This window comes from Pleurodeles waltl, chromosome 3_1 (assembly GCF_031143425.1).
Source record: "Pleurodeles waltl isolate 20211129_DDA chromosome 3_1, aPleWal1.hap1.20221129, whole genome shotgun sequence".
Lineage (NCBI taxonomy): Eukaryota > Metazoa > Chordata > Amphibia > Caudata > Salamandridae > Pleurodeles > Pleurodeles waltl.
This window is the reverse complement of record NC_090440.1, coordinates 73,918,554-73,930,827: the sequence shown is the minus strand read 5'-3', so window position 1 is coordinate 73,930,827 and position 12,274 is coordinate 73,918,554. Positions and strand designations below refer to the sequence as shown.

At 41.4% G+C, this 12,274-nt stretch overlaps 1 protein-coding gene and 1 long non-coding RNA gene across 4 annotated transcripts in view; one reads left to right on the top strand and one right to left on the bottom strand.

The window, feature by feature from the left end:
- The window catches only part of LOC138283768 (uncharacterized), a 337,826-nt gene that overhangs the window by 136,408 nt on the left and 189,144 nt on the right, over positions 1-12,274 (top strand). The window lies entirely within an intron of this gene.
- PAMR1 (peptidase domain containing associated with muscle regeneration 1) overlaps positions 7,177-12,274 on the bottom strand; it is a 184,451-nt gene continuing 179,353 nt past the window's right edge. For all 3 annotated transcript variants that reach the window (XM_069221835.1, XM_069221833.1, XM_069221834.1), the window contains 2 exons: positions 9,213-9,505; positions 7,177-8,145 (listed from right to left, as the gene is read on the bottom strand). In XM_069221835.1, the coding sequence (XP_069077936.1) occupies positions 7,615-8,145; positions 9,213-9,505 (824 nt within the window). In that variant the 3' untranslated portion in view covers positions 7,177-7,614. The remainder of the gene's footprint in view (positions 8,146-9,212; positions 9,506-12,274) is intronic.

Sequence of the window (12,274 nt, the reverse complement as noted above, 5' to 3'; positions counted from 1 at the left end):
CACATGACTAACATGTGATCACATGATGCCACAACCCGGGCGACCCACCTCAGGGGCACCGAAGTCCCAGTAATGGATGTGACATAATTTCCGGGGGCCGGACAACTGTCACTTTCTAGTTTGATGAGGAAAGGTATCCCGGTATTCTACTTATGTGCTCTCTCCACAGTTCAGGTACAATGTGTTAAATGGGGTATCAGTTTTTCTGGACAATATGTTGTGTAAATTGAATTACTTCACCACAAAGACTTACCAACTTCTACGGTAGGTTTAGTGTTTTTTCTCAAGTCATTTTAATGAAGAAAATTACAAATGTTGCAATCTATGATACACTTGCCTGTAGGCCTAACATAACGTGGAATTTAAAGTTTTAGGGACATATTTAGAAGAAACTGGTGCATCCGTGCTGATGTGCCAGTTTTCTTGTGTTGCCCCTGCCCCACCTAATGACACCATGGGTGTGCCGTATTTAGAACAATAGCGTCAGAATTTTTTATGCAATTGTGGCACTTTGCCGCACTAGCATCAAAAATGTTGACGCTAGTGCAGCAAAGTGCAAGGAGGTCCATCATTTTCTATGGGTGTATCATTTTAACACCTGCTTTGAGCAAGCGTTAAAAATGACAAGATTTCACTGCACCATTTGTGCGGGCCTCCTAGCACCAGAACTCCCCGCTTTGCATACATTATGCCTGGCGCAAGCATAACGTGGCGCACGGGGGTGCAAGTGGTGCAATGCGCCACTTTGTAAATCTGGCGTGGCAAAAAAGCCTTCCTAACACTACATTAGCATAAATAAAATGACACTAATGTGACGCAGGAAGATGCTAGGGGCTTGTAAATATGCCCCTTAGTTTCTGGGGCAAGCAGTGGCAAATGCTGCATTCTAAAAACACAAAACCGTTGCATAGGTCTCACCCTCACAGGTCCTAATAAAAACAACATTTAAAAGATATTTTGTTACTCGTTCTCCAAGTCACTTTTTGGGAAAATGGGAAAACGGTGATACTTGGTGCTAGTTGTTCACATTTCCTTGGTTATTCTCTTCATACCACATTTAAAAATGTATATAAGAACTTTCAGCATCCGCATGAACACCTGTAGCAGCAGAATAATAAAAAGTAACACAATCTGTGAAACATTTTGGCACAGTGCATGAAGTTTTTGGGGATGCTAGATTGAGTGAAGCAAAGAAGTAACATTACAAAGCTCTTGCAGAAAGAATGGTAAATCATGAAGCTGGCTATTAGCAGCTGTGGTGCTCCAAACAGGGCCAAAATTGTAAACGTTTTTGACAAACAGAAGTGTTTGTAATGGGAGGGAAAGCATGATTTGCAACATTCTAGTGTCTTCTGTTTTGTAGCTGGCAGAAATTAAGGCAAATGTTATAGCCTTAGAAATCTTAATCTGAACCTTATTTGATTGTCAGAGTACTTGTACTTCAGGAAGTGGATGCTCCAAGAGACTAAAACCTGCATTTTAGATCTTCAATTTCATGCACTGCCATACCTGCTAACTCTTAAACCACAGTCTAAGATAGGACATCTATTAACCTAAAGGTGTCTATCCTGGAGGGGTCCTCTCTTAAGCCCTCTCCATCTGCAGCTCTGATCAAACAGCTAATTCTCAACATCAGCAAAGGACTCATGCGAGGTCGGACTGCAGACCCCGTGGTGAGTACTCCAGCTCCAGCTCAGCAAGCTTTTAGCGCCATTATTTAAGGCCCCCATCCCGCGTGCTGGATTTTAGCACAGGGGGATAAATATGGCACAAAGGCCATATCATCCTTTTCTGGATGGGAATGCCTACCTTGCATCTCATTGACGCAAGGTAGGTTTTCGAGTCCAGAAAACAATGTTAACTCCATAACTTTGGTGCCAAAGTATAAATATGGAGTTAGGTTTGCGCTGAATTAGCGTAAAAAAATGATGCTAATTCAGCGCAAACCCAGTATAAATATGGGCCTATATATTTATAGATAGAACTTTAATAGTACACCTGGATAGTTACTGTTCATGAGCCACAGGGCAACATTTTCTACTGTGCTCCGGCTGTATCAGTTGGGTCCATTTACCTCTGTTGTCCTTGAGTCATCCTAATGTTGCATCCAAACAGAACCCCAAATACACCCTTTTGGCACTTAACCCATAGGATAGGAATGCAGAGCAGTGCAAGGCTTTATCAGGAAGGGATGAGAGTTACACAGTCTGGACACAACAATGCACAAAATATCAGTTAATAAGTCAATATCCGGTCAGAGATTTATCTTAGCTAAAGAAAAGGTACTCTCTTCTACACACAAAATATAATACTATTTGGGGAAATATGGGAGTGCAAACCATTACCTTTAAACGTATAGGAAAATAGCAAGCAATGGTTCACAATGGACTTACAAAAACAAAGTGGTAAATACTTCTTATATAGCATTTACCCAGGGTGGGACATTAAATATGTGTTGCAAATACCTCCTATTCTGAGTTTTCAACAGGAAAATGAGAAGCAGTTTTTAATACACGTAATTCTGCATGTTTGTACCTTTTTTCCAGGCTTTTTCCCCCTATAGATTTCATCTAGTTTAACTTGCTATAAATTATCGGTGGAAAACTGTGAGAGTGTGATGGGTATCACACATCTCATAATTCCAATCACTGTGCACACATAGGTTTACACAAGGAACAGGATTTAGGGCTACCTGTACTAAGATTAGTAATAACAATTGTCTAGTTACGATTTCCTGTGAATTGCAATTAGGAAATCAGTGTTTTTAATGTATGAAACTCTTTAGATTCCCAGGAGGTCTCGAATAGAATATTAATGAGGTAGGTCGCAATTTGCGACACATTAGAAATTGCACCTGTCAGCAGACCACCATGTCTGCGATTACTTTAAAAAAAAAGTGTTTTTTTTTTTTTAAACGCAGCCCATTTTCCCTAAAGGAAAATTGAATTTGTTTAAAAAGAAGAAAAAGAAAACTTTGAAGTTTCATTTTTTTAAGAGTATGCAGCCGTCTGTGGGACCACTGCCTGCTCTTAAAAAATATTTTCCTAACCATTCTCAAAGGACCCCTTCCCATTTGCAAATTGCAATTCAGTAAAAAATTACCGAATCGCAGTTTGCGTTTTATACATACCAAAAAGCATTTTTCCAGTCGCAAATGGCCCGATTCTCTGAATTGGGCCATTTCCAACCAAAAAAATGCTTTTTACATCTGGTGCTTAACTCTTAGTGGGGGCCTTAGTGCCACTGAGTCTTCAGTGCCGTACACCATCAGGCTAATGAGGGTAGGAATTAGGGTTTCAATAATTCAGCACGTGCTCAGGTCTTTGGCATGTTTTTACCCAAGTAGGCTGGATTTTAAGCTTCCATGAAGAGTCCTATCAATTTATTTAGAGGGCATTTGGTCATAGATATTTTTACTCTGTGCTTGTGTCAGCAGACTTTGCAATACTGTAATCACCACGTGCCCCGTGGTCAAGTCAGTGATAGCCATGAAGTCAGCCTCCAAAGGTGTAAAGGCTGTGAGAGCCCTATCAAGATTCAAACAGAACCCTTGAGTTTACACATAAATCCTTGCAGAATATGCATTATTGGAACATACAGCCACAAACAGATATTGGAACACATACATACACATGATCACCGTGTGCATTTAGTACAACAATGGATGCAACATTTGGTTAAATGCTTGATGCTGAAATGATGTGATCGTCAGGTCAGAAGTCTGCATCTAGCCAGGAAGACACAGCCAATGACCCCTCTGAGTCAGGTAAACTGAACATCATTAAATTGCATAGTAGTTACATTTACTTTTTCCATTGCTTTAAGACAGCAGAAATGTAATATGACGCAATAAATAAAATAACACAGCAGCAAACATTTCCTTTTGCAGATATCAAAATGCAGCATTTCTTTTGTTGTGTTTAAATTGAGATAGCGTTGCCGGATTTGGAAGGCCTCGCCACACTGGTAAATAAAACACACCATAAACAAGATATATTCTAACTTCAAAATACTTTTATTTACATTTCTGGGGGTGGCAGAATCCATGCCATATGGGTCATCCCATAGTAATGTTGCTTAATTAAATAGTGATGGGTGGCGTTCTGCCCTTTGCTGCAGATGGAATGTTACACAAAGCTCCTGCTTCCCTTTTTGTGAATGTGGATGGGATGTGAGATCAATACCTTTCACACCTAATTGCCGACGGCTATTCCACACCTTTGCTAGTCTGAAAAACAAGAGAGGAGTGAGGCATCAACAATTCAAAAAGTAAGGGGCAGATGTATGAAAAGTGGAGCTGCACCTAGTGCAGCGCCCCTTTTCTTGTGCCCCTTAGCACCCCCCGTAACGACATCATGTGTGCGCCGTGTTTAAAATACGGCGCACCATTACAGTAGTCGGGGGACTAGCGTCATAATTTTTTACGCTAATCCGGAGTTTAGCAGGATTAGCGTTAAAAATTATGACTCTATTCCGGCAAAGCACCCAGAGGACCATTGAACACAATCAGAGCCTCTTTTTAATGCTTCTTCTAAGCAGGCGTTAAAAAGTGCAGATAACAATGACCCTAAGAAATGTCTTAGATTTCTTTGCGCCATTTTTTCAGCCCCTCTAGCGCCAGAACGCCCCCTTTGCATACATTATGCGTGGCACAGGCATAATGTGGCGCAAGGGGTTACAAAGGGGCGGAATGCATGCATTGCCCCATTTTGTAAATATGGCGCGGCGTTTTTGGCCTTCCAACGCCACATTAGTGTAAAAAAAACTATGCTAATGTGGCATTGGAATGGCGCTAGGACCACATAAATTTGGGCCTAAATGCTGTAAAGTGAACACGGTTCTTATAACTGTAAAGGGCCTTGTCATGAATGCTGCAGCAACAAGCCTTTAACTAAGCAATTCGGCCTACAGCCTCAGCCTACTCAGCCAGAGGCAGTTTAAGGAATGGGCAAAGTGGGCTCTGACCCAGGACCCCAGCCTCTCAGGGGTTCCCCGGATGGAGCCAACTCTGTTCTGCAGAGAGTCTTGTCTTGATGACCTTTAATAATTCTAAAACAGATTGTTTTAAATGTCGTTTTCCTTTAATTTATCTTTAATGTGGGTGATACCTGAGAGCCTATTATTGCCATTTTGCAGAGATATGTGTTTATGTTTCATGCTAAATCCATAAAAAACCTTTAAGTTCAAAACAGGACCACACATGTGAGAAATGGGATGGAGTCATAGAGTTTATTTGCAGTAATATTGTATGCTGTGTTACAATATTAATAGAACATGTCACTATCCCTAAATGTTAAACACATTTAGAATTTGACCAGTGTGCCTGTGAGCTGTCAGTGTCCTGGACAAAGAGTCATGAAGTTATGGATAAACACCCCTCTCTTGTCCTTAAACATATTATAGTAAAAGTTCTTTCCTTTACCACTTCCATTTCCAGTGCTCCAAAATCTACTTAAAGTACAGCATTGCATGAGAAAATCCCAGAAATATTCATGACTACTAGTCAAACATTTTTTTTTAAATATACATTTATGGGAATATTCTGTGTTTGGGAAAATAGCCCCAGAAAATACCTTTGAATATCAATAATCACTAATTGGTGTCTTATTATCCAGTATACTTGTTACAGTAACCCAAACAACGTGTGCACCTAGTGGCAGAGATGCAAGCTGTCGCCTTTTAATACTCAGCAATTGTGAAGTCATGATTGTGTAAAGTAACTCCTGTTATACTTAATACATTAATTATTAGGTGCCGGTTATTGCCTACTTTTTGTGTACATACCCTGCTTTGCAAATGTTGATAGTGATAAATCAGGCAGAAAAGTAAAAAGAGAAAATTATACATTTCCATAAGGGTTGGAATTGTCACCCTCAGCTTCATTCATAGCCAGCTCCACCCTTTAAAGAATAAACAGATCTGCACATATCTTTCCACTGTTATTAAGTATCAACATGTTTCAGCGCATCATGCTTAGCAGGCATTCATCAGGTTAACTCTGTTTTCTTTGCCATTGACATTTGGACAACCGCAAGATATTTAATTTCATACATATGGCTCCATCTTATGTGGTGCACCATCTATTCATGTACAGCAGCTCATTGATGAACCCAGTTGGCATCGCTATGCCTTCATATGGCACTAATTGTTCTTGATCCACAACTTAATGAGAATACTTTATTCTTTTGGATCTACAGAGAGATGCTGTCACTTACAGTGGTGCTTGCCCAACTTTTTTGACCTATAGAGAGCACTTCCTCATTGTAGCTTGTAAACAACTGCAACCAGAGGACTAGCAAGATTGTTCCAGGTCCAGATTAACCCATGCTCCATAATGGGGGTAAGTAACTCACTCACCAAAGTGTATTACATTTGTTGTTGAGGATAACAATGACAAATTACCCCCTCCTCTTATGTTCCCACTAACTACTTCTCTCTCTACTCCTCTCTCTCCACATACAACTCCTCTTTCTCTCCCTCTTCCACTTTCTCATCCTCTTTTTCAAGGGGACACTGCTAGGTAGGAATTCTAAAACGCAGACCTCAGTCCCACGCCGCTGATGGATTGTCTCCGAAGGGTTGCCTTCGTGAAGAACTTGCATAACGCGCTCTGGTAATCTTTTGCCATCCCTAGGGATGATGCCGTTTAATATTAGGTAGCGTGACACACATTGCATCAATTCACAAAGATTTGTCGGTGAACAATTTAGGACCATGTCACATTTACACCGAATTATTTTCATGATAGACACCGATTTTGCACTTCAACAGACATAGAGATAACTGTAGCCTCATTGGGATATTTGTGAGTAAATTTAAATGTTAAGGTTATTTCCAAGTGCAGCTTCAAGGTGTAAGTTATTACAAGTTGCTGTAAATTGGAAGAGTTGATTCAGCTCTCAAGATGCGCTAATGGACTTTCTTCCAACTTCTGATATGTCTGTGTGTGTCGGTAATTCATGGGCTGATGCTGCACAGTTGATATTTTCCTAGTTTATTGAAGCTGGGTTCGCAAGAGATTTTTAAAAAAAAACATATTACAATGTAAATAGTGAAGGTCCTTACTTCCACTGCCATCCACCTATAAAACCTCTGAGTTCTTTGGTAAGAAGGATTTTAATGAAACCGTGAACATTCGGATAATCCAGTTTTGGTTGTTTCATATAAATCTATTAGTTGGAAGTTAAAAATGACTTTTATTCAGTTAAAGTGTTAACAGAAAGTATAATAAAATAAAGCACTGCCCCATGCACGTTCACAAGTCCAGGTAGGCACAAACAAAGTAGAGATTGTACAATGTGGCGCGTGTAATAACGATAAAGATGCATACACCAGGTATGCTCTATGTCCATAAAAATGGCTGCTGCAGCCTGTCGAGTAATCTTCTGAACTACAATACTCACCTTGGTTGGCATGTTCCCAGGATTCATAAAAAGTGTAATCATTATAGTTAGTAGTGTCTACTGAACTGGCAGTTTTTAGGACAATCGAACATTTGTACTTGTGGCTCCCTCCAGAGGTAGCCGGCAAGCATCAGGAGATGAGTTGAGGTTGCACAGGTACAGAACAAGGACCAAACTGGGAAATCTCCTCTTGTGCCCTCTTTCAATATGCCTACTTTAGGTTTTTTGTGATCCAGTCTTGGAAAGGTGCCACTTTTGTATACCCTGAGTAGAGTTCATTGCTGCAGGTTTTATCGTAGCCCCAGCTCACAAGTCCCCTCAGGTACCACTTGGCTGCTGGGCCATCCATTGGAGGAATCACTGCTATGCCCCCTGTCTCTGATGGGCAGATATTTGAGGTCACCTCCCGGGCCTGCTGTGCACAGAACATGCTTTCGGTGATGCTAACAGAGATGCCGTTTTCTTCGTACTGCTGCTCACATGAGAGAGAGTCAACCACTCGAACAGCGCCAGCTCGAATGGTATCGTTTTTGTAACTTGGGTCTTGGGGTCCCATCAGTATTTTCCACCCTGTGATGATGATGAGGGCTTCACTAGAAGATGTGTTCAAGTCTTTGGAAGTTGCCAGGCACACCGGTTGGACTCTGGCACTCACCTTAGCTTTGTCGAGTAGTTTCAGTAGAGCAATGTCAGAATCCAAGAGGATGGGGTCATAGTTTGGATGTACAATGATGGCTGAAATCTACAGAATAGGAAAAAAACATACATACATTATTGCCCCTATTTTGATACCCAGTAGCTCCCATTGCTTTGTGTGCAACTTGTGGTACATCTTGATCGCTTTTATTACTTTCTCATATTTTGTAGCATTGCTTTGTACCACAGTGCTTGCAAGGGTGTCAGAACAATGTGAAGATGTGCACATAGCATGCAAATACTCATGCTACCCCCACACACTCTGCTGAGGTGCTTTAAGCCCCTCATAATATGATGCTGCAAACAGTGTAACACTAATACTCGGGCCCTCGCCATGCACAGTATTATCAACAATGAGGGCATTTCAGGTGTGATTAGGGCTGTTATAAATGTAGTCAATGAAGATGTGATAAGTGATTTCATATGTGATAGGCGGAAGGTGTGATCTCTACAGACCTGGGGCCTGATTTTGAGTTTGTCTGACAGGTTACTCAATCACAAATGTGCCTGATATCCCGTCTGCCGAATTACGATTCCCATAGGATATAATGGGACTGTAATATGGCGGACGGAATATCTGTCACGTTTGTGATGGAGTAACCCCATCTGCCAAACTCTAAATCAGTCCCCTTGTTATTTACTGGGTCAATAAGGTGCCTATTTTAAGATAACCAGAGCATGCCTAGCAATAAGAGGCCCGGGCTTCCCACACCCGGAAACAATAGGTCATTTATAATAGGACCCTGGGTGAAGGAACATCTGATCCGGTTTTAGCAGCTACAAAACCCACCATCAATATAGCTTTGGGATTAGGCTTCAAGTGCAGTTCAGCTCCGGTCCCTAGCTTTCACCTGACTCCCTCTAAGGCAAGCAATCACGTAATGCCGCCCCATTCCAGCTCACAACTTCTTTCATTCCTATGGAAAAGGGTATACTGCGTGGAATTTCACCCACTAAAACTGGACCTTCAGTTAGTCCTCTTTTCATGGGGATTGACTTCTAATAGGCAGCTTTATATGCAGAGATATCGGCTAGAATTGTATCTCCATGCCTGAATATGCCCTACTTATAATCATGGTCTTAGTCTTGTCAGGAGATCCAGGGACCACTCACCCGGAGGTTCTGAAGGCTCTTCTCTTCCCTGGCATCATCTCGGTAGAACTTCCCAAGCACCACTTTCATCTCGGCAGTCTTGATGACGTTGGTCTTGCCCAGTTCTGTCACGCAGTGGGCCGCCACCACCACTGTGCGCTCATTCAGCAGGGCACCGCTGCAGATCAGGAACCAGGATCCCTTGCGTTGAGTCGGATCTTTCACACCATTGGTTTTTCGATATATGGCGGCCTGCCAGGGCCAGTGTGTCTCCCTCAACGTTGCCAAGGTGAAGTTTTGAATTTTTCCACAAACTGTCAAGAAATCCATAAGAAAGCAAATCGATGAACAGAATTTTCAAACAGTCCATTTAACAGGTGCCGTCAGGTATCTCTAGGTAGGATTTAGTAGCAAGGATGTTTTCATTTCTGTGTTAACAGCTGCTTCATCTAACCACACATTTCCTTAGGTTATTGCCTGTTTTTGACCTTGGAACAGCAATCAATTTGTGGGCATTTTTTTATATAAACTTCTTATATTTTTTTTAGGTCTGGCCTGGGGACAGTTTCAGTTGTCTTGCAAATGTCGAGTAAAGAAATCATAAATAAAAATTACATAAAGATGTTTTATGTCAACTCTTCATCCTCTGGTCTGTTGAACTGTCATTCATATTGTGCTTCTACTCACCAAAGCATCCAGCATGGGGCAGTGGGTCAGCCCCACTACAGCCATTGACTCTCTTTGGCCCTTGGAGTGAAGGCATATTTTCTGATCACCCTCACTTCTGCCTAAAAAGAAATCTACTTCGGTTCCCGGCTAGCGGGGTCATACTTTACTTGACAGATATTTTATTCCATCCATTGTTCTCCTTTTAGTTTTTAATCATCCTTGTGTGTTTCAAACTGTGGGCCAAATTTAGAGTTTGGCAGATGGGAGACACTGTCACAAATGTGATCCATCTCCTATTCGCCCTATTACAAGTGTCATAGGGCATAATGTAAATGTAATACGGCAGACAGTATATCCATCATGTTTGTAACAGAGAATCCTATCCACCAACCTCCGAATCTGGCCCTATGCCTTCAAGTTACTGTAATTCACACCCAATAGAATATTTTTCTCAGTGCGAATAAGAATTCAGTCTTCAGTAAATTTAGATTGAGGAAGAAGGGTATCATAAAATTTTAATTTTTGGGAAAGTATTTGAGGGTGGAGAAATGTAATCAGGATTAAACTTTTAAGTAACATCAGTTTATTGGTGGATGCTGATTAAATTGTACATGGAGAGGGATGACCCTTGTGGCACAACATACTCCAGGTGGATAACTTCTGGTCTGTGAGAGTTAATATTGACATATAGTGACCCTGATTTCATTATAATCCCATACTATTTAAGCGGATGTTTGGTAGGGTGTTGTGGCCAATTGGGTTGCAGGCAACTGATGAGGTCAAGGGTGACCAGAAGAGCGGTGTCATGAGGTCAACAAGTATTTGAAGTTTGAAGTTGCCATTTCAGTGCTGCTTTTGCTGTGGAACTCAGACCCACTCTTTTTATGGAACACCTACTCTCCAACCATGGCAAAAACATTGAGCAGGTGATTTTTGCACAGAAATGTTAAGCGTTTCATGAATACTTGTTTTTTCAATAATGTTTGCTAGGAAGGGAAGTTTGGACAGTGGTACCAAGTTTTGGGAGTTGCTGTGGTCGAGAGAAATAAAATGAAATTAAATCTTTATTGTTCGCTTAATAAAAAACCATTGCAATATAAAACATTATAAAACATCATAAAATTACTTGTTGCTAGAGTCAGAGGTTAAATTCTTAAAAATGCTCAAAAGCAATGAGGGCTAGAGTTTTAACGGAGGCTGCATAGAGTCAATGGCAGCCCTGCCTACTCATTACAGTTAATGATGGGGCTGCCTATTTGGGGTCAAAAGGAAAAAACTGTCCTCAATCATCATGAAGAAAATTTTGAACAAAAATCAAAAGAATGCAATACAATCTATGAAATAACATTTAGTAATAGATGGTCAAGGCACTCTACTTTTGTAAACTTTTGCCTGTTATGAGCCAGAGCAGAAACATTTGTGTGCAGTGCGATCATGAATCGTGGGAGAGGATTAAAACTACGTTCTTAAAATGGAGAGACTTGTGATGAGTTGTTCGCAACGCTGTGTGTATCAACAGTTGTCCCAAATCAGCCACTGTCAGTTTCTTTTGAAGCAGTTGTAAAACTTTACCCCCCACAGCAGAATGGGATTGAATCGCCCTTGAGCCAAGCTATTACCGCCAGTCTGCAGGAACGAATATTATGAGTTAAAAAGTCACATTTTAGCAACTTCCTTCTTTCTGGGCCTAGAGCTGGGCAGGTACAAAAGACGTGCAGCAATGATTCCTGACTGTAGCCACAAAGGCGGCAGTTTTGGTCAAGATATTGCTCTTTCCAGGATGGGCGAGCATCTTTGGTATCGAAGAATCCCATCCGATAAAGCAAGAATTGTTGTTTTGTTTGAGTGGAGAAGTGATCAGCTAGGTAAACCTGAGGAGACAGAGTCGAGTAAGGCCCTAAAACTGCCCAAGCATGCCGTCTTTTGTCTACGGAGGCCTTGTCTGTGATAAGTGAAAGAGATCGAATGAAGATATTAACTAATCTATTGAATTCAGACTTTCCCACTCCGCATTTCCATGCATCTTCCATACCCAGGCTAATAATGACTTGGTTTAGATAGCTTCCCCAAGATCCTCTTCTATTATTGGTTTGCTGTGTCTGCACTTCTTGCCAGCAGGAGTGGAGTATGGGAGTATTTTCTGCAAACTGTAGCCTCCATGATGCTTTGGGAAAGGCTCCCTGTCACTGAATAATCAGATTTTTTTAAGCCCATCTCCAGTCTGACCTGGGCCGGGGAGGCACTTTTCGGAATGTTGAAGACGGCCTTGTGTGTTCTAACTTGGCTAATATTTAACCAGGTAATCTCCCGGCCCTGCAGTACTTCGGTCCCATAAGAAATGGCTGGAAGCAACTGTGCTGATATGATTTTTGAGAGGGGGAGACCAATTTCGACAATCCAGCTTCCTCTTGAGC